Source organism: Rhinolophus ferrumequinum, chromosome 3 (genome assembly GCF_004115265.2).
Source record: "Rhinolophus ferrumequinum isolate MPI-CBG mRhiFer1 chromosome 3, mRhiFer1_v1.p, whole genome shotgun sequence".
Taxonomy (NCBI): Eukaryota; Metazoa; Chordata; class Mammalia; order Chiroptera; family Rhinolophidae; genus Rhinolophus; species Rhinolophus ferrumequinum.
In genome coordinates, this window is record NC_046286.1 from 45,554,843 (window position 1) to 45,578,020 (window position 23,178).

Below are 23,178 nucleotides of genomic sequence, written 5' to 3' on the forward strand. Positions count from 1 at the left end.
ATGAGAGGCAGAACCTACCTAGAATTGTGTCTGGATCTAGCGTAGGGTTCTCTCCCCTACATTGGTTTTCTCCACCTAGAAGTATTTGGTTCTTGACTTTCTGGGTTTTCTTGACCAGAAAGAACTATACAAGTAGTTCAAAATGGTGGTATCATTTAAGCATTTAAAGATGCACAGTGAACTACAAAAATGCATAGTGAACAAAAAAATTGGTAGGACATTACTTCATCATTTCAGAATATTTGTTGCTGAGTATTCTAAAAGAATTAAATGCATTAAGAATAATGTAACAATAGCTACCCATACAATAGGGTGCTAAGATGAGGTGGATGAACAGAAGTACTATAAATATCATATAAAGATGTGCTTTACCCCCAACCCCCAACATTCCAAAAGGTGTAAACTATATCCCCCGTGTCAATCAAATTTCTTGGTTTCTCAGGAAGAAAAATAGAGGGTTTTCCAAGTCTTTATGATCATCTCTAGCGTGTAAAACAAGCAGATAGATTATGTTGGGTATGGCTGATACCAGTAGGCTCTGATGCCAGCAATAGAAGGGACATAAAAGCATCAGTTAGATAAAGGGACACAGAGACATCATCACAAATACAACCAAGTAAATACAACTTTCTGTTACTTTAAATCAGTAGTTTTATTACAATACACACTGACACACAATTAGAGAAGGAATGTCCTGACATTTTCTGAGCATTTCACGGAAAGCAAATATAACCATCCAGACAGTCGAGTCGTCCACATCCTTTTCAAACACAATGCAAAAGCTTTTATATGTGATAACTCAGAAAAGTTTTCTTATTCTTGCCAACAAAACATCAGGGTCAAAAACCAGTTATTGTGAAGTGGGCTAAGAAGGGAAGTGTTTCCTTCCTGATATTCCAAATCCTGCCTCTAGATTTTCCCCTCCCCCGACTTTCTAGATGACTTTTTATGATACTGCAGATGGTAGTGTGTTCAGGGACTAAATGGGGTCTACTTATAAAGCCAACTATTATACTTTACGATAACTGAAAGGAAAAGAAAAATTAACTGCTGGAAAATGCACACAGGTATGGAGAAAATATCTGGGTGTATTAAAAATGAGATGATCTTTTCACATAACTCATTTAAAAGGTTACAATTACCATAAACATTTTAGCTCCATTAAAGATCACTGGCAAAAGCTTGCTCTTATACCCACAAAAGAGCCCTGCATTTACACAGACTCAGGAGAAAACAGCATACTGTATGAAAAGAGTAACTAATCCAGGTGAAGTAGACGTCAGAGTTGCATAGGCTTTTTTTAGATCCACTTTGTACAAGACACTATGGAACTTTAACAAATTTCCATCTTTCTGCGGTCATTGTGGTGGTCACGTGTTTTATTCCCTTTAGCACCCAAATGCACAGAAACACTCTAGGAAAGAAACACTAAAATGGCATTTTGGATAAATTCACTATACATTACAGAACTTGGGGACAACAAAGAAAAAAGGCCAAGCATGACTCTAGCATTTCATATAGAAAAGCACTGCAAGAGAAAAGTTTGTTTAAAAACATTAAAACTCAGATGAATATAAATACATTTTTGGTTAACCTGTGCTATAACATATAGAAATCCTGTCCGATATTCAGTCTACTAGGTAAGTTGTTTAGATTTTCATGTCTGAGTACGTTAGTAGAAGAATATATACTGTTGCATATACTCACATATATATGCATAGACATATATAAAATTCAGATCATGAAAATTTGTTTTAAATACACATACTTAAAACTTGTACCTCTAAAAATAAATACATTAGCCTCTTAATCGGCTAATTCTCAGATTCCTTCACAAACCAATCAGAACACAATTTCTCAACAATGGCAGATGACCAATCAGCTGCTCTTTAAATCCATTACCTATCAGTAAACGTTTTAAAATTCAGACATACAACAGAAATAGCATTCCCAGAATAAACTATAGATAGAATTCTGGCTTTGAAAATAAATGTCTTGGCTTTCTTGATGTTTAGTTCCTACAGATGTCTACTCTTTGCCTCTCAATTTAGGTAGCAGTGGGAGAGCCTTTCCCAGGGGCAGCATTCTATTCCATTGACATTACCTTCTAATCAAAGGGGTCAGCTGGCATGTCCTTGGCCGTTTTGTTCGAGGGAACTAACACAGCATTGCTTGTGTTTGATGTCACTCCCATAATCACAGTGAGTTGTGTGTTTTAATGTAATTTACAAGGTGCTGATACCACTGAGGTAAAGCAGTAGTCCTGCCATGAAAAACAACAACAACAACAAGAAGTTTCCCAGGAAACAGTAAGTAAGGGCCCTGGTGGTGGACATCTGAGTTCTGGGAAGTGGCTCAAAACCACCGCCACCAGGGGCACACTGGAGATCTGATATTGTAGTTCAAACAACAGACGCAGATGAAAATACTCAAAATATTTCCATTAGAAAGGATGTAATTCACAAAAATGGAGCTTTACTCTTTTACTTTTACATTTCAAAAAAAAAACCTTCTTAAAATGATAAAGCCAGACCAAGTTGTTTAATATAGTACAATACTTAACAACCTTGTCATCTGTTTTTGAATATAAGAATCTCAGAAATGTAGGAAATCCATGATGAACGACAAGAAGAATGTTTAATGCCACTGTCTAAATGGTTTCAAAGGAAATTTTAACATAGCTGAAATACAATTTCTAAAAAATACAGTGTTCTATGCGCTGTCAGTTCCAGATTGCTAACTTTATAAATTAAAAGTAGATGGTATCCATATATAAACAAGGCCTCTTTTTCATTGATTTCAATCTTGTTTAAACCTTTGGATATTTCAATCTTCAGATTCCACAAGGTAAGGCTGAGTTTATCAGATATAAATAAAATGTTTAAGTCCATGATGTACTGTAGCACGAAGGAAACAAATGCATCAAATATGTACAGGCTGGCTACAATACTTTTCTTTAAAAAAAAAAAAATTCAAATGTGTATCAACATGAAGCCACATTCTTTTTTGAATTTCTCTGGCTGCAAATGGGGCAACAGCATTTTTGTTCTCACTCATCTTTCAATCCTAAAGTCAGAGGCTGGTCTTAGGTCAAAGGGCGCGGTCTTTTGGGAGGCGGTGGAGGCATGAGCTCCGTGTCAGGGTCCAGATGATGCTTTCGTTTCTGTCCTTGAGAAGCTGCTGCACATCTGTCGATGAACTCAAATAGCATCTCCTTGGTGACAGGGTTTGAGATGCTGTTGCACACAGCTGTGGACAAAGGAAGACACGTGTCTCACGCGAGGGTTAATTAAGGCAGCTGACTCACCACAGGGAGATGAGAAAGGGGAAAGGTTTTCATCTCAATATGCTAAACACTTCCATTTCACCGGCTTGGATGACAAGCTTCAGATTAAACTATTCTCCTCCCTCTCCGCCCCCCAAATGAGTATTTTTCCAGTGGCTATTCTTTACTGTGCTATCGATTTTAAACCACAACCAAGTACTTCGGTTATAAGCATGTATTCACTATGGTTTCTATCCCTCCCGAACAGTTTTTATAGGATTCTAATCGAGCACAGTGCATCACACTTTAGCCCATATTTCACCAAAACTTCTACAAATAATGTGTGCTCCAGTCCTTCAGTCTTTCTCTCAGGAAGCAGCCCACACTGAGAAGCATATAACACAATCCCAGCCACCATTCCCACTGAATAGGGAGATTTCACTGGAGGGGGTAGATAATGTTATTTTCTTCTAATAACTTGTTTGAAGTAAGGTATAATAAAATTACTAACAAAGAAAGCTTATTTTCTTATGTGATCAAAATGTAGTGCCAGTCCTTTTAATTTTACCTATTTGGTTTTGGGGGAAAAAGACACTGGCTTAATTATTTCTATTTTCGAAATTAACTCATCTTGTCTGAACATAGATGGTAGTTACAACAGAACCTTTAAATGTACAACAGTAATAACTTTTAAGCTGCAAAACTCAAACTGGCAATTTCTGTATTTTCTCATAAGCTTATCAGATAATCATCATCATTACCAACTGAGCACTCTGAAGGTACACTTTCTACTAACCTTTAATTTTCCTTTTTATCTGTTTTTCTCAACTCCACTAAAAATGCAATCCAGAACAACGACTGCTACTAGGAGTAGTTTACCTTATAAACGTGATTAATTTGTGTTGTTCCCCATGAAAGAAACTTACTATTCTGAATTCCCAAAGAACTCATATTGTACCCAAAGGATAGCACAGCAGGTTTTAGGTTTTTTGTGGGTTTTCTTTGGGGGGGAGGGGTTTAACGGCTTTCATTTACTTTGTTCTCCCTTGTTTGTAAAGCTATTTTAGGAGCTGGAAATTAAATTTTCCCCTGCTAATTTTGTCTTTTACCATCTGGCAAACAATGGTTGTTATAGTTTTGAATAGATCTGAAATTATCATGGCTTTTGTTGTTGTTCAACAAATTCAACTTGCAGACAGCCCATTGTCCTGCCCTTTAAACTTCTCTCCCCAGCACGTGGGCACAAGCCCACAGGTCTGTCTACACAGGAGAACCTACAAATCGATTAGAGCCAACCAGGGTACAGACCTGTCAGAACCCTCACCCCAGCAAGCAAGGATGGGGTCCACAGGACTGCATGCCCCATCAGGCTGAACAACTAACACAGCACCTTTTGGTTCTCACACCTTACCTTCTTCTTCTTTTTTAATGTACCAAGCATTGGTAGGTTGTCATACTCACCCATGGCAGTGTTGTAGGCATTAGGAAAACTTTTGTCTGTTCTCTGTCTCATGAAGACCCAGCTGTTGTTCTCAAATTTGCATTCTATAATTTTGTTGTCATACTGTTTTAGCTCTTTTGTCACCTGTTTTAAAAGAGAATTGAGGAAAATATTTAAATCATTTGAAAGGCTTTTTGCTTCCACTATGTGACAGACGCATTAGGAAATGACAAAAACACCTCAGGAACTCTTCATGCAGATCTCTTTGTCATCTGAGGTGTCTAATCAAGCCTAAGGGTATGGTATGCAGTACCTTGTACACACGCTCATTAATCCGACATTTTATAAATAGTCATGAAAACGGCTGTCAATATATAGCAATTAAAAAAAGCTAAGCAGAAACCAGCCCCTTCTGGGCCAACGGCAAATATGTTACCATAGGGACCAATGCCTTCAATACCGTCTGTGTCCCTATGACTTAGAAATTGAGTCTGCTGCTTCTGTTTCATCAACTTGCCAAAAGGTCTCACCATCTAAATTCCTATGTCAAAACCTAAGAAATGCCCTTTACTAGTTAACAGAAAAAGTTACATATAAAAGTAACATCAGAATAAAATTCAGGCAATGTGCATCCTAAATGCCTTGCTTTTGAAGCAGTGATAATTAACCAAAGAGCTAATCTTTAGGCTATTTATCCTTTCCACCTCCAAACTAGTATAAATTTAGGGATGAAGCTACTTTTGATTTAGTTGGTAGGTTTTTTTAGGCTACTTCACCTCAGATGATTAAATATGTATTACAACTTACTCTATCAAAGCTAACAAGTATCCATGGTAACTATAAAACCTTTTAAAAGATATTTCATCAGTCTGTGAGAATGGTTTTCATAAATAGGAACCTAAGCTTATCTTTGCAGTTTTCAAATCAAATGCCAGTCATGGTAATATTTTAATTCTGTCCTCATCTTTCACAGCTAACAACTTCTCCTCACAATATGGTAGATTGCAATCATTTAACTTCATTAGCATTATTTGAAATGCTCTCATTTTTCTACCCACATATTCACTACCACCTAGGAATATGAAGGGAAGCAAATTTTAAAAGATGCTTTCAATTCACAGATTAGGCAGTATATGTCTTCACAAAAACTTTCAAATTGTATTATTTCTTTTCCCTTAATGAGTTATTACACTTGATTGGACAATTTGCATTTTCAACAAATACTACAGGTCCAATACAGTTGGTGGCTCTGGAACCAGACCTGCCAAAAAAAGTGATGTTCCACTTAGCAAACTTGCTAAATTTACTCTCAGATATTCATTATTCTAGTCTCAACTCCCCCTCCTTTCTTTCTAGGGATCCACCTCCTTTTATTTTGATACGTTATCTATATCCAGGTATTAGGCAACTCTCAGTTAGGTAACCACATTTATATTAAACCAAATGTAGGGTCTAACAGAGGTAAGTATCTAAACCTTTCAATCTCCGTTTTCTAATTTCTAAAATGGACAAAGAAGTTCCTAATATTGAGACACTGGAAGAACCAGAAATGAAAGTGCCTGGCACATACTAGCCAACTGGCGAAATTTTAATTGAATATAAAATTGGGAAATGAAACATTGCTTATTAAAAAAAAAAACCTTACAAGTAAATTCACTAAAGAAACCACGATGGCATGGGAAGGCAGACTTTGAAAACAGCTGTCAAGAAAATTATGTCATACGCATTTTACAAGAATGGCTTGCCATCAACATGTGCAGTCTGTACTTTTACTGACTAGCAATTGTAGTAAGTCTTTGTCATATAGCTTATTCTTGTGTTCCTAGTTTCAGAATTGTTATAAATTATGTGTTGCTCAATCTGACTACAGCAATTAAGCACTATTATTAAGTATCTGTGTATCTACTTGGGCATGCATTAATAATCCTGAAAACAAAGCTTTCCAGAAAATGCATGCACCTGCCACTATACTAACCTAAACTTATTTCTATGTTCAAGAACAGTACATTGTTCTTCACTGCTCACACCAGTTTTACTCCCAAGATAGACATACTGCAAGGTATTCATTTGGTTAGGTGGTAAAACATATCTACATAACTCATAAAAAGAATCCCTCCAGTATGTGCACAAATTAAGACAGTTTTCACTGATGGTTAGATCAAGAAAATGATTGGCATACAGGGGAGGAGTTTAATTTTGGTATGCAAATTCTAACTTGTCACTATGACAATACTCATCCTCTGCCAATTACATATCACTATCTCCTAAAACGGAGCCCCATTAGGCTTCAATAATAAACTCTGTAATCCTAGTTTGAGCTAATAAGAGCTTGAAAGTAATAAGGAAAAATATTTATAAATTGGGATTTCATACCTGTATGCATAATTACACTGAATTAATGAGATTTTACTGTTTGGTTTTTTTAAAGAGCAATATATAGTGTATTTTATATTGAAAAATTTTTTTTCATGTGTGCATCTCATGGAGTACCATACTTTTTATACTATTTAAATCTACCAATAATCTGGAATTAAGAGACAGTCAGATGAAACTGGATCTAATAACTCTGGAGATTTTAAATTAGGAGCTCAATGACAATCCCTGGAATGAAGGGCCCAAAACAAAGTCAGGTAGAATCACAGCTGCTCCACTCTGCACCGTCTTTACAGAATACTCTTTGTAAGCTAGGTGCTGGGCACAGTACCAAGTCACAAAAGGCAAGCCATCAGTGTTGGCTAAACGGACCTGCAGAGCAGGTGAAGATGCGTTTCTATTTCTAGTGGTGGGACAGAAGCCGCTAAAACTTACTGCGCTTGCTCCTTAAGGGCTGTTTTGCTATCAAGAGCTCATCTTTTTTTAGAGAGACTGCACAATGGCTTGGAAGGATGGGCAGGGGGATTGCTCTGGAGACTAACTAAATTGCTCTGGAGACACTTTCAAATAACAAGCATGCTTAGAACGAGAAAGCCACCAGGGAGTTGTTGTTTTGTAACTTTCAATTTTGAAACAATTTTAGATTTACAGAAAAGTTGTAAAGATAGTAATAAGATTTCCGGTATTTCAGCCACCCAACTTCCCCTCATGTTCACATTTCACATATCATGGTACATTTATCATCCCTAAGAAATTAGCATTAGTACAACATAATTAACTAAACTATAGACTTTACTTAGACTTCATCAGTTTTTCCACTAATGTCTTTTCTTTATTTGTTCAAGGATTCAATCCAGGAAATGACATTGCATTTAATTGTCATGATTCCTTACTCTTCTGATCTGTGACAGTTTCTCAGGCTTTCCCTAATACTTTTGAAGAGTACTAGTCAGATATTTTGTAGGATGTTTCTCAATTTGGGATTTTCTAATGTTTTCTCATGATTAGACTGAGATTATGGATTTGGGGGAAGAACGAAAGAGAAGTGAAATGTCCTTCTCAATGCATAATATCTGGTGTTGTATGATAACAACAGGATTTATTACTGGTGATGTTTACCCTGACCACTGAAGGTGTCTGCCAGGTTTCTCTACTGTAAAGCTACTGTTTTTCTCCTTTCCATGCTCTATTGGATAGTTACAAGTCACTATTTCCAGCCCCACTCAAGGATAAGGGAGGTAAGCTCCACTTCCTGGCAGGAAGGGTATCAAAGAACTTGTGGACATTAATTAAAACTACCACAAAAATTAATAAGCTTCTTGAGAGAGATATCTTGAGGCTATACAAATATCGTGTTTCTCCTTCAAGTTTTGCTCACTTATTTTGTATTTTAAAAAAATACTTATTTTTTTTTACAATAACTTTTTCAATTTTATATAAAAAATACTTTCAAATTATTATCTATCACTTATATAACTTATTTTCTTAGCATCCATCTGTGAATCCTGCCTGCAGAAATCATTACTGTGGTGTTCAAATAGAATATTCTATTTTCTCCACTCCTTCTACATTTATCATCTGGACTTCTGTACAAAAAGATATGTCCCGTCTCCCTCATTTATTTATTGGCTTATCTGTATCAGTATGGACTCATGGGTATTTATTCTTTGGTTTTTAATAAAATTATTGTCATTTATTTTGTTGCTCAAATTGTTCTAGTAGTTTACACCACTGGGAACTCTCTCAGGTGGACTCCTGTGTCCTTTTAACCTGCTTCCACTTTTACGTATTTATTTTTAGCATTTACTTCCTGGCAATACAAGATACTATGCCAGGTTCATCTTGTATTTTCTCTGCTCCAGCCCTTGAGTCAGCCCTGGGGGACTTTACCAGGATTTTATAAGAACAAAATTACTCTTCAACAGTCCAGGCTATGCTAAGAAAGTATTGCCACCACTTGTTTTAATCAGAATTTAGAATCATTATTGAGAGAACGAGAGGGCGGGAGAGAGAGAAGGATTGAGTATGAGAGTAAGAGAGTGAGAGACAATGAAACTCTAAATATGAATATATGTTTGTACCCATCTTTTGTGAACTATTCTCAAGAGCTAAGCCATTTTTTCTTTTCTGAAGTTACAATTCTATTTTTTGATACTTCCAGTTCAACCTCTATATTGTAACAGAAGGTAGATTTTAAACACATATCTCACATAAATGAACTCACACACAAAAATGATTTTTTTATGTAAATAATTTCAATTTCTACTACTTACGAAGGCAGAGAAAATAAAACAACAAATCAATCAGAAATAAAATGGAATTATAAAAGTTTTCCTTGTGGTACCAGAAAAATATAGCTTAAATATGAATTATTAGATAGATAATCTTTATAAACTACTACATTATAGTAGGGTCACAATATATTGCTTTTAGAAAGTGCATCCATCTACTGGAGGAAGTAAAACATTTGACAAGTTGCCCTTTTAAAAAATACCCAGCCCTACCACTTACAAAAAAAACATGTTGTTCCATTAAAATCTATTTGTGTTTGTGCTTCTATAATGAAGAACTGCCATGTAAATAACACACCTTGCTTTTGCTAGGTTAGAAATACAGCAGCAGAAATTCTTTCCCTCATAAATGGAGGGGGTCTTCAAGTCCTCCAATCAGGCATTCAACTTATGAAAGTATCAAATAAAAAGAAAGTGGCCAGATATGTTATTTATCCTAAAGGTAATTACAGACAAGTCACAACTTCTGGGTATGAAACTCCTGTTACACTACAGACTATTACCTTCTAATAAAATCAGTTAGTAATAGTTATTATTCAAAATACAATAAATCTTCATATAAAATAATTGGACAGCTAAAACAACAAGGTTAATAGTAGTTATTAATGGATAGTGGAATTAGGAATGACTTATTTTCTTCTCTGTGTTCTGTTGTATTGTCCAAACTTCCTTCATTATACATGCTTTACTTTTTAAAGTTTCAGTAATAGAAAAATTCCTAAGATAAAGTATGTTTCATAAAAAATGAAATAACATCCGGCTGGCTTATAATGTAGAGGTACAAAACAGTAAAAAGAGATAAACATTTAAAGATAAAACAGAAATTCTTGGAATAAGGCCCTAAGCCCACAGTTCCCAAACTGTGCCACGAGGCACCCGGGGTACTGCAGCAAACTCACAGGCACTGTGGGGTATTCTACATTTTTAGGAAACACAGTAGTATGTGTTGGACAGCATGCAAGCTACTAGTCAGAGGGCGTTCACAGTTTTAATGTGAGATTCCTTCAGATGACATTATATCTTTGCAAAGCTGAGTTTTGGGCAACTATTGTGATAAAAACCAAGTATCACAAAAATCAGTGTGGATCAGTACATGATGGTGGTATACTACCTGATTCCAGGGTTTGAGAAGTTATGCATGCCTTAACATGTGCTAAATTGTTAGGACATAAACACTTACTCAGTTGATTGGATCTATCCACTTCAGAAATGGCACCTGTTAGGGACTTCTTGTGGCTTAGAGGTGCTCTATGAGGCAAAATAAACCAAGAAATTTTGACGACTTCTGCCCTAAATTCTTTTCATTCAACCTTCCCCCTATCCTAGTGTCTAAACTCACAAATAGCACTTAGTGGAAACCAACCAGAATAGTAAAACACCTTTGCTTGAGGTGCAGAAAATAGATCGTGGTACAGAATGAAATATCTAGCAAGTTAATTTCATGCACTTGATCAACTAATAAAATATGTCCTCCTCACTGATCTCCCCATTATCAGCACCGTGCTTAGTCGGGGCAGATCCTCAGGAAGAATGTTTACTGAATTCAGGAGAATCAGGAGCCTCAGTTTATCACCCAGTTTGCTTGTTGAAGGCTGGTTAAATAAGCTAGTACTATCTCTAACTTTTCTCTGCCTCCTTCCCACACTTTCTTTCTAACCCCACAAACAAAACAAAACGTTTTAAGGCTTAAATACTCTCAGTTTGTCATTTAAATAAACATAACGCCACGTCTATTTCTGGGTGCCTAAGCTAGAGGTGATGCCATGACTAGTTTTTGCTATCGTGGTATTACAGGCAGCATTTCTCCTTTGACAGTGAAGAACAAGGAGAAGAAAGGGAAAGATAAAGGAAGATTTTGTGCCTGCCCGTGGTCAAGCAATATCAACCATTTCTAGAATTGTATGAGTCACCTTTATACAAATAGATAGTAATAACTTACTGAGCACTTAGTATGTGCAAAGCATTATAAATTCGTGATCTACACAAATAATCTCATTCAGTTTGTACCATAATCTTATGAAGTAGGAATTATATTACTGCCCCTCAACTACATTAGTGCATGGAGACTAAAGCTTAGAGTAATTCAAATATCTCAGCGAAAGTCACAGGCCTAGAAGATGAAACAACCAAGTCTCAAATACGGGTCTCCCTGTCCAATCTCACAATGCCATTTCATATCCCACCAGCTATTACAGAGTCTGGGACTTGGTGCAGAATAAATGTAGACTGAAACAAACAAGGTTATTTTCCTACTCAGATTTTGCCTGATGTCGGGTACAGAAACTCTGTGCATATAAGCATAAAAAGCCAGTCATATGAAAACACAAAGACATTGGTCCTAAATCAGCCACAGCACTGAGCTATAGACCCTCCTTCCTGCCTTCTGACAGACAGAGCGGCCAGGAGCCAGGCACAGGGTGTGGACTGGTGGTGTCGGCACAGTCCCTGGCCTTCGAAATGTATAGTCTAGTAATAGTCAAGTAGATAATTACAAATTATGATAAGGGCTATGAAGAAAACAGAGTATATAATAAGGAGTAATGCAGGAAAAAAAGGTGCCTGGTTTTAGGTGGCATAGTCTGACGAGATGATATTTAGGTTGAGATTTACAGGATAAGAAGCCAGCTTATGGAAGGAAGGAAGGTAGAGAGGGAGAAAAAGAGGAAGAGAAGGAGGGAAATAAGTGGGAGTGAGTGAAGGGAGACACATACTTCAAACAGTGATTAACAGTATGTAGTAAGGCCTGAGGTGAAAAAGATCTTAAGATTTTCGCATTTTGAAGGAACCAAAAATAAAGAAATGTTCTCTACAAGCCTTTGAAAAGGGTCTCACATAAGCCTGACTCATTCCCAAACGCTTTCTCTTATACTATATTATACCGTTTTATTATATATATATGTATGTGTATATATATACACATATATATGAGATGATATATATATATATATATATATATATATATATATATATGAGAGAGAGAGAATCTAGCCATCTTTTAGACACCTTTATTTGAGAGCCCCATTGACTTCTCAAAACCAACATGTTCAAAACTAAGCTCTTCGTCTTCCCCCAAACCTATCTCTTCTCTTGCTTTTTCTCTCAATAAGTGGAAACTCCATTAACCTAGTTTCTCATGACAAAAACCTTGGTGTCTGCCTGACCTCTTCCTCTTTTATTTTCCCTCACATTCAATTCATTACCAGAGACTACCAATTCTATCTCCAAAATCTACTCTGAATATGTCTGTTTGTCCCCTCTCTTACTGCCAGTATCATACACAGTCCAAGCCATCACTGTCGCTCAGATTGCTTCAACAGTTTCCACATCATTTATCAGTATTTGTAAACACAATTTTTGTTGGTTATCTATTTAATTATCTGTCAACCAGAATCATTAATAATTGCTGAATCCTTACTAGGTGTTGAGTACTGTTCTAAGTGCTTTGCGTGGATTAATTTATTTAATCCTCACAACAACCCTAGGAACTATCCCCATTTTTACAGACAGAGAAGCAGAGGCACAAAGGAATTTGTAATTAGGTAAGTAATTTGATTAGGGTCTCATAGCTAGGAAGCAGCCGAGAAACATTATTAGGTTGGTGCAAAAGTAATTGTGGTTTTTGCAATTATTTTTAACCTTTTAAACTGCAATTACTTTTGCACCAACCTAATATATTAACCCTGCTAGGTTTTCTAATACAGTATCTAATTTAAGCTGTATGAGAATCCAATGAGATTTCCAAATGTGGAAACTGAGGCGCAGAGAGTTTAAGTGACTTGGGTAAGGATACAAAGCTAATTTGTTTTGGAATCACAATTCAAATTCTAGGCCTTTGTGAATCAAAACCCTGTGCCTTCCCTTTCCCTAAGAATCTAGGCTCTAGGTTGTATTTAAGGAGGCAAAAGTAGACTACACTTGTGGACAATTTTACCTCTTGTATAATAAACTGTGATTTAAATAATTATTTCCAAGGATTGCATTCCACTTGGGAGAGTCTGTGAGTGGAAGATGAGGTGGTGTGTGAGAAAGGCAGAAGGGCATCACACATGGGCTTGAACCAAGCACAGTGTCTGTCAACTTTCTTTTCCTTCACTTTCCAAATGCACACCATTCTGACCTGTATCATCTCTTCTGTTTGCTATTCTGGTTGCAGCACAAAACACAAATCATAGCAAATTGCAGAATTTCTCAATCATTAAGGATTTACAAAGGTTAATTTTAAAATGGGCTGCATTTCACAGCTGCAAAGCTTTTGTCTGATTTCTAGACCAAATGAGAAGTCATTATTGGATTGAATGACCTTTCCATGGGCATGACGAGCAAAAGGAAAAGGTCATGTGACAAAGCAGGCGCTCTGCCAGGTAAGGGGAGGCAATGGCAATGGCTCACTAAATAGACTGCCAAACGATGGCACGATGTATTGCTCCCTGTTTGGTTAGTACTGAGCGTGATGAGAATTACAAGCAGATCATGGATTCAGTGTATGCTTGGGATAATCAAAACAATACACAACCAGGGAAAGCTTTGCAATCTATCATTAACATGGGGAAGAGGCCAAACTGCAATATGCATGTCAAACACTTGTTTTTCTTCCTAAATAGTTTTAAGTATGACAGACTTACCTAATGTTGCTTGTTTTTTTAAGATGTCTGTGCCACAACCAAAGCAAATAAAGTGTATCCATCAGACTGGATTTGGTAAATGGTCTACTTCTGGCAGTAACAAACACCTAACTTAAAATCGTTTTAATGATCACTAAATAGCCATGCTTAACGAAGTTCACAATACACTGGATCTAATGTTCGAGGTAGGCAATTCATTAAGATGTTAACGCACAGTTCAAATGTACCTCGAGTGTCCTTTGTCTACTTTCCAAGGGCTTGCTAACAATCTGAATTCAATAATGTTCATTTTTTTATTCCTTTAGCAATATGTCTGGTAATATGTAACTTTATCTCCTTTCTCTCACCCAAGTTTTAAACCCAACTATTCACCTATGACCTTTTTATAGAGACCTTAAGAGAACTGTTCCCCAGATAGATCTACATGGCATGTGGCAATAAACCAAAATGCTATAATAATAGATTTCCTATTAGATAAATGCTGTTATAATAAATGCTAAAATGAAGATTTCCTTCCTGTTTGCCTACCATTTAGAACACCAACAAAAATGCGGAAGATCTTTTTTGGTCATCTTGTAAACACTTTTCTTTACAATGACTCAGTTTGCTCTAGCAGCACTAACAGGCACGAAAGCACAGAGATCCACGCACCTCTGCATGGTTAGCTGGGGTGCACAGACCTCCTTAGTGTAGTGGTAATGCACTTGTGGGGACTAGGACCCATCTGAGCAAGCAAAGCTCTCCAGGACTCCTTTCTCACAGTCAGTACCTCGGGTCAGCGCAGACTCCCACCGAGACCTAATGAACCACAGGAGCAGGAAACTGCCTTCTGTATATCCAACCGGCCATCCAGTCATTTTTTTTTTCTCTTTGCCATGCACAATAAGTTCTACTTTTATATATACTTTCTCAACAACTTATTTCTTCTTCTTTGAGAAAGAAATCCTGGAGTTATTATATCCTGGACAAAGGCATTATGTAAATACTGAGTGGTAATAACCCTGCTCAGAACCCTCGGGGGGTTCTATTTTGTGTCTCTATGTACTCTTTGAATGATATTCGCAATGGACCTACCTATATAAATCTACCTCATCAGTTCCAGGTATTGGGGATATAAAAAAACCATTCAGAAGATGTTGAAAGTTTGAAAATGATGATAATAAATTACCTGCATCACGTGTCACACTTCCTAAATACCTTCCTTGAAAAAAATTTCTTTTCCAAAACATACCACAATTACCTTTCACAAAACCCAGTATTTTGGAGCTTATAGAAAACTTGGAGATCATCAAATCAAATTCTTTTATTCTGAAATATTCAAGTACTAAAATGCAACCCCTATTATCTCTATTAATTAGTGTATCTATATGTGTGTGAACATTCATGCATCAAGGAGGTGTAAAAGCAGGGAAAGTAGCAAATTCATTATTTTAGTAACTTGTACTCAAAACTAACTTAATATTTTTACCCAAGATATTTTCGTAGGAGATATTTATTTTTAAAATTATTGGCTGAGATTTTTTTTTTCCTCCCCCATGGGGAAGGGAATGGGAGAGAAGTAACATTTATTAACAACCTGTGCAGGGCACTTTACCTTAAGTTTAATGTAATATAGCTTTCTAAAACAGAAATGATAAGAAATACAGGCTGCATGTGAGAAAAACAAACATACAAAACCACACAGCACCCTGCCCTCATGTGCCATGGGTTGCTAATATTAGTCTGATTAAAAGAGGTCTGGAAAGAAGTTAGGAGGAACAAAGTGGGAGAAATCTCAAAAGTGGGTAGGGAAAAGATGTGGAGAAGACAAAGGAAGTTCTAAGTGTCCTAAGCCAGGTCTGTGAAATGGAGATAAAGTGCTTTTCAGTTGAGTAACATTCAACAAAGAAAGATTTCAGCGATGACTAGAGCTGTTTAACTGTTCAGTAGGCTCTAGTGATTCAAAAGTGTTTTCTGTCCTGGCAAGTGGTTTATCTGCTTTTATTTTCAAACTTGAAAAAAGAAGGATCTTTACAAAAACTTATGCATGTATGTAACGTGCACAAAAATACTGGGTATTATCTAAACATTTCTACATTCAGAAGTATCTGATTGCCCAGTCTTTGAGAGATCAGAATTGTCACAGTTCACTTCTCCTGGAGATTTCATTTAGGACCAGATTAAATTTCTCATTTAGTTTCCTCCCTCCCTCCGCCCCCACATTTCCTTGGGTTTTTGGTCTAGTCCTGTCTTGGTGAGGATAGTGGGAATAAAGAACAAAAATCAAAATTACATGGGCAAAATAATCCTCATAGCTTTGGATGTTGACTACTCAACTGCTCTTATCAAGTCTTCAGCGAGTCTAATCTGAATAAGGTAGCTGTGGTTACCTATTAGGAATGAAATTATTTTCTGGGCTATAGTGATAAACTACTTGGAATTAAGTCTGAGGATAAATAAGGCAGGTGGCTTTACCCTTTCCTGTAAAAAGTACTTAGCACAATCTTGGTGCTTAATAAAAAAATAATATATCAGGTAATTGGCAAGCTTGGCAGAAATGCTTTTAACTCACCGGTATTTTATGAGCTATTCTCACACCAGTGTGCCCCCTCTACTGTTTAGAGTCAGCTCAACTCTGATGACTACCAGACCTCACTGTGTGAGTCTTTGAGGAGCCCTCCTCCTACCGATGCCATGCAGTGCCTTTGCCAACTTTTAGGCCAGTGCACCTGCGACCCTGAGCTCCTTCGACTTCCACTGTGGCCGCACACTTGCTACGTGAGGGTCTGCTCTAGCCCAATGACAGTACAGGAAGGGGGGTTTATTCAAAATTGGAGAACACGATGGCGTGTTGGAAAGTAACAAGCTGAGAACGCTGTATCACCTGCTCTGTTTGCCAGCTGCCACAGAAGACGCAGTGATCACCTCCTGGCACTGTTTTGTGCCCAGAGGGTTCAAACTATCACTGCTTTAACTGCCTGGGCACCACACATCGGATGTCACCACTATCATTTCCATTTTTGCTTTTGGAATACTCCAGGAACAAGAGTCCTTCAAATCCCACCATCTAATTGGTGCTAAATTTACATATAGTCAGGCTTCCCCCCACTTTGGTCGTTAAATGGATAATCTAGTCTTTTCTGTCCTTAAGAAAGGGGAGGGGATAATTCCCTGCTTTAACTGTCACACAGTTCGGAGTTTCACTAGCAGACAAAAGCTGTGTAGTCCCACTCCAGAGCCTGGTGATGGCACAGCAAACAGCTGGATTTAACCCCAAATTAAATCATGAAATATGAAACTCCAAGTGACACAGATTGGCAATGGTTTGGCACATGAAAGGAAGTGGCACAGTGAACATGTGAGACTTTAAAAAACAATCTGACCTGAAAAAAGGACAAGTGGCTCATTCTTGGTTACATTTCCTTTGCTGGTTTTGTTTTTTAGCGACTTGGTTTTTGTGCTTAAATTACTTTTTAGAAACCAAAACGCAATCGTGAGAACAATTATGTTGATAATGCCAGGAAATTTGTTTGCTTTGTTAAATTGAGCTTCAAAAGCACATCAATTGAACATACATTTGTGATCACCAGTAATGCCTATTCTTACATCCATTTAAAATGTTTACTTTATTACGGCCTATTACAAATGTGAGTGTGAAATGCAGCAGCATGGCTGCTCAATTTCCAGGCCCCAATTTTATGATAATCATATGAAATGTATTCATATGTCAACAGCACTGCCTAACAATGCCACAAATGGGGTTGTTAGCAGCTCTGTCTTTCTGGTGGCCCCACGGTTCTGTGCTCCATTATAGTAAGAAACTGCTACAAGCAGAGAGCCCTTTGAGAATTTTAACTGAGTTTATAACATACACTATTTCGCTACACTTAGCTCAGTTTAATTGCTGCTATCTCAGAATACAGGTGAGCTCCTACAAGAAAACAGACTTTAAATACCCGAACACATCAGTGGGATAAACGAGTTCTGTTACTTTATTTTATGGTTGGATTACCTTTTTAGGTAGCCTTCAGGTACCAGAGGGAATGAGACTGGAGAGTCCCTCTGCGCTTGATGTTCCCTACTGCACATGTGGTAGAAAGGTACCTGGAGGATACCTTTCGTCACCATGGCATCTCACAAAGGAGTAAGGGAACACTTCTAATATATGGAGACCCGACAACGGAAAATGGATAATGGGTCTAGAGGTGCCCCTCCCTCTCTAGTACTGGTGTCTCTGCAGCTCTCACAACTTCCTCGTTTTGGGGACAAGTAGCCCATATAACTGTCCAGTGTAGGGGTTGAGATCCCAAGCAACATTTTCTCAACTCGGCGTTTTTTGGAGGTTCTGTTACCTAGATGCCAGGCCATGTCATTTACAGGGTTTGTTTGCATGCAGTGGACCATCACCTTTTTAGGGGGAGGGACAAGCAAATTCTGTCAGAAACCCAGATCCTGTGCTAGTAAGCCATCTTTTTTTTTTTTTTTTTTGCTTCAGGCTTTTGTTTTTACTCCTAGGACCACCTCTCTGAAATGATATCAGGTTTGTGAAAAGGCTCAATCAACTTTTAAGACAACTCATTTTTTATACTCAACTACTTTAGAGAGAGAACCAAGTCCAGAATCTTGGCTGGAAGGGAGTATAAGAACTCACCTAGCCCAAGTCTCTTTTTAGACTGAAAACAGTGAGGTTCACAAAAAGTCTACAAGTTGTCCAAAGCACATGCCTCTTTGGGGTTAGAGTTACGAGGGCCCAGACCATGGCATTTCAGTCCAGCACACTGACTCCATGCTCTACAAGAAATCCTTAATAAGCAAAAGGCCAAAATTTTACTTGCAGTCATATAAGTTTCACCAAAGAAGACAAAAATGTACTCATATGACCCAGTTTATCTAATGCAAGAAAAACAGTTTATATCCTAACTTGCTACACAGACACACACACAAACACACACACACACACACTCATAAAACAATTTATTTCCTTGCTTGCTGCACTTTGCTATTTTCTATTTTATTTCATTAAAACAAAAACAAAACTAGTGGAGACCCACTAAATTGCTTTCAAGACCAATTACCAACGTCAGAAAAAAACCTCATCGAGTATACAAAGAATAATGGATTGATTTCAAGCAACTAGCAAGGAATAGGGGAGGCATTTCACCTTTTCTAGTCGTGAATTATATGAAAAATGGACGTGGACAACTCTCAGCTCAGGATGCCAAACTAGACCACACGGTGGCTCCTCCTGCTTTCCCTTCCGACACGTCACCTCCTCTCCCGGCGTGACCACCGTGAAGAGGCTCCCTCGGCCATGCCAACACGCTCACCCATCTCTTCCGTAGTCCCTTTGGCACAACATGTTGGCAGAGAAAGCGGATGCTTGACTTTAATAATTTCAAGTGACATTTTTCTCTAGAAAATTGAGCCTGTTTTGTCAGCTCCTGAAATACCACATAATGTATTATTTTGGAGTATAATTCCTTCCTCTGTTTACCATTCTCCTACCTTAGATGGTAAGGTGCTTGAACAAATACAACAGGGCCTTTGTTTTATTCACTGCCACATCCCACTGAAGACGTAATAGGTGCCATAATATGTGTTGAAAATAAAACTTTGATGAATATTACACAAAGAAATTATAGAAATGACACCAGATTTCACAACATTCCAGCCATTATTAAATGACTTTTGGTCCCTGGACTGACCAGGCTCTCTTGCTGCATGCCACCGTACCTATGCTTCCCTCTGGATGGCAGGCACATCATCTTCTCCTCTCCTCTGACTTGCCTCTTCTCTTTTATCATCAGGGTCACCTTCTCTGGGAAACCCTCTCTGGTTCCACAGACCCTTATGCTTCTTTGACACACTTGTATAGTTCCCTACTGTTCCCTTATCTTAGAAAGACGCCCTATTGAATTGTCTCCAACTTGACAATAAAGCTCAAGCAAGATGAACTTTAATATAGTGCCTAGCATGGAGTATGTGCTCAATTAAAATTTCCACATGCATATGCATGAAAAGTTATGTACTCTGGGCCTGAAAACAACAAAACCAAAATAGGAGAAGCCCAACCTCATGACACAATCATATGGGTAATTAATAGTTGAATCAACCATAGCTTTCTGAGTAGAAGTCCCTTTAAATCATGCTGCCACATAAAATTAGGCTTCTCCTACCTTTGTGGATGTGGGTATGATTTCTAATGAAAGAGGAAATAGGATATTAGCAATTTGGGAGAATTGAAGTGGTAAACCGGAAGGAGAAAGAAAGCAAGCAAACTATCTACCATGCATTTGTATGTCAGATGGGAAACAAACATACAAAATCGTTATGGCATCCTACTACATCATATTCATTATAAACTGAGAATTTTCTGCTTTCTAAAATATGAAAGATAATTACTCATCCACTCAGCATTTATCAGTATTGTTCACAGTAAGAAAAAAAGGTAAATGCATCATTCCCTTTTGTATCAAGTATCCAAATATAAGTGCGAGATAATATACACTGCAAATATGCAAATTTTAAATAAGCAATTTATTTATATAATAGCTCCACTGATAGTAACTCAAAGGTCTTTATAAACATTAACCCTTCACATTCTTGTAAGCTAGTTTTACAAGATTCCTATTTTAAACAGTGACTTAGGACCCATGTAAATAAGAATGAATGCAAAATAAGTTTCTGCCTTCCTGTCTGCCACTCTAAAATGAGCCTACATTTCCTTCTTAAAATAATTTTCGTCTGACTTATTTCACTTAGCATGATATTCTCAAGATGGAAAAAGTCGAGAACCATATGATTTCACTCACATGTGGGATATAAAGCTGAAAACAACAAATGAACAAGACAAACAAAAACTCATAGACACAGACAAGTTTAGTGGTTACCAGAGGAAAGGGAAGGGGGGAGAGAAAGAAAAGTGTAAAAGGCGTTAAAATATGGTGACAGAAGGAGAACTGACTCTGGGTGGTGAACACAAAATACAATATACAGATGACGTATTATAGAATTGTACACTTGAAACTTACATAATTTTATTAACCAACGTCACTTCAATAAATTTAATTTAAAATAATAGATTTAAAAACATAATTTACCATGAGAAAAATCTTAAGAAATATCTCCATCAAATTTCCCACCAAGTCTGCAGACAGAAGAATTGGCAAATTGTCTCAAGAAATATGACTTGCCAAATTAGTTCAAAGTGGCCTCAATAAAAATATTCAATAGGATTGCACAAGCTGAAAGGCTACAGACTGAGCAAAGACATAAACCACACCATTGGGAGTCTGCTCTGAGTGTACAGAGGGTTGGCTTCCAGTCTCTAATAATTTATCCTTTACTAATGATCCAACAGATGACTTAATGAATAGCCCACTAATAAGACCTAAATCCAAATTTGGAGGTTCTTTCGAATACCCATTAGGAAAAATAATATTATGAAATAATTTTAGAGGAGGTATTTTTGCAAAAAACATTGCAGGAAATAAAATATAACTTGAAAAAATATAAAAGATGAAGTCCTAATAAATATTTAATATATAAGGGAAACTGGAAAAGGTGTAATCACCATGGAGGGAGAAATGATAGTAGATTATCAGAACAGGATTTAAAATGAGACATTCCATTATATTTATATTATTATTATTAATAGTTCTCACCCTTCTTGAGAGGAGGGGAGCACATATTACTATAGCAGGAGGTAGAATTTTGGAGGAAAGACACTTGAAAGATGAAGAAATATCTTACTGATTGATGTAGAACTGGGATTAAGTTTGAGTAGTTTGCTAGGCCCACTCTTTTTTCCATCCTTTTTCTCTATATTCACCCAGAAAAATCACAAAATGCCTAGATAAAGTAACAGGGAAGAAATTAATAGAAACAATAAATTCCTTTTTTGTTTGTATTTGTTTTCTGTGTCAGAGGGTGGGTGTGGTGAGTGTGCATGTGCCTACAAGTATGTATGTCTTTGTATGTGATGCATATGTACGTAACATATACTTTTTTTCCTTCAGATTTTAAATACTAAATCCAGAGCTATTAGAAAGCATGTAGAAATCAGAAAGAGGAATAAGCCAAACCTTCCAGTTGAGGTTAGGATAGGAACAAAAAGCTAATGTTTCATTTTTGAATCATCCAAGGCCTAGAAAGATGAACAACTCCCAGCCCTTAATGTGTGCGTGTGTGTATATGTGTGTGTGTGTATGCGTGTGTGCGTGCATGTGTGCGTGTGTGTATGTGTGTGCGTTGTGTGCGCGCGCGTGTGTGTGTGCGTGTGTGTGCGTGTGTGTGCGCGTGTGTATTATCTGTGAGGTCAGAAAATGACAGATTCAGGAACCCTACATTCTTGATTATCAGTCCTGCTGTCTTTCCTTTATATACTTTTATTTCAGCATTTGGATGTATGATTATTTTTACTTATAGCCTCTAGATCTGCAGATACAGGACTTGTGGTTTCTAGTACCTACCCTGGTATCTGAAAATGCATCATAGATTCAATCCTCTCCTGATCTTTGGTACAGAAATAGGGGCACATTCTCATTTTTAAGAGATATAGGTCATTTATACAACAAATACTTCTTCAACTTGTATGACTGTGTAGTCTGATGAATCAAAAGGGCCTCCTCTAACACGACCGAGGGGGAGGCAGGTGGAAGTATATTTGTATCAGAAAGAAACCAACCACAATTCTTTTATGACCAGGGCTCTCTCTAGTACCGGCCCAGCCCATCTGACCACTGTCTCTGATATACATTGTTGAGCACCTTGGAGTGCGTCCACTTCATTTAAGAAAGCCAATATAGTCGCAGCCTCTAATAGACCTTATTCTGAATTCTGCTCTACAAGGAAGGCTATTTCAGAGTAATTTCAATTCATTATTGCTAAGTAATATACCACCCTTTGGTAAACTACTTCAAATTTATGAGGAGGAGGAAATATATGTTACCGTGAAGCCGCAGACAGTGTTTACAAAATTCAGACAGCTAGTCACTGAAGGTTTCAAATTTACTTTCCCCTGACTCCAAAACTCTTACCCACATAATCTGAATATAATTCTCAAAGCATTTACTATTTTATTTGACTGAATATTTTTACCTTTGTTTTATAAATCTTTAATCATATATGACTGTATTTTAGTTTTGGTTTAAAAAAAATAGAAAAGATCTTGGGTATGATTTAATAAAAAAATTACATTTTTAATTA

At 37.2% G+C, this 23,178-nt stretch overlaps 1 protein-coding gene across 2 annotated transcripts in view; it reads right to left on the bottom strand.

Moving 5' to 3' along the window:
• Positions 1-679: 679 nt before the first annotated feature.
• RNGTT (RNA guanylyltransferase and 5'-phosphatase) overlaps positions 680-23,178 on the bottom strand; it is a 238,504-nt gene continuing 216,005 nt past the window's right edge. The window contains exons 14-15 of one of the 2 annotated variants that reach the window (XM_033103164.1): positions 4,727-4,850; positions 680-3,249 (exon numbers count right to left, since the gene is read on the bottom strand). In XM_033103164.1, coding sequence (XP_032959055.1) covers positions 3,086-3,249; positions 4,727-4,850 — 288 coding nt within the window. In that variant the 3' untranslated portion in view covers positions 680-3,085. The remainder of the gene's footprint in view (positions 3,250-4,726; positions 4,851-23,178) is intronic. The other variant, XM_033103163.1, reaches the window with a different exon arrangement.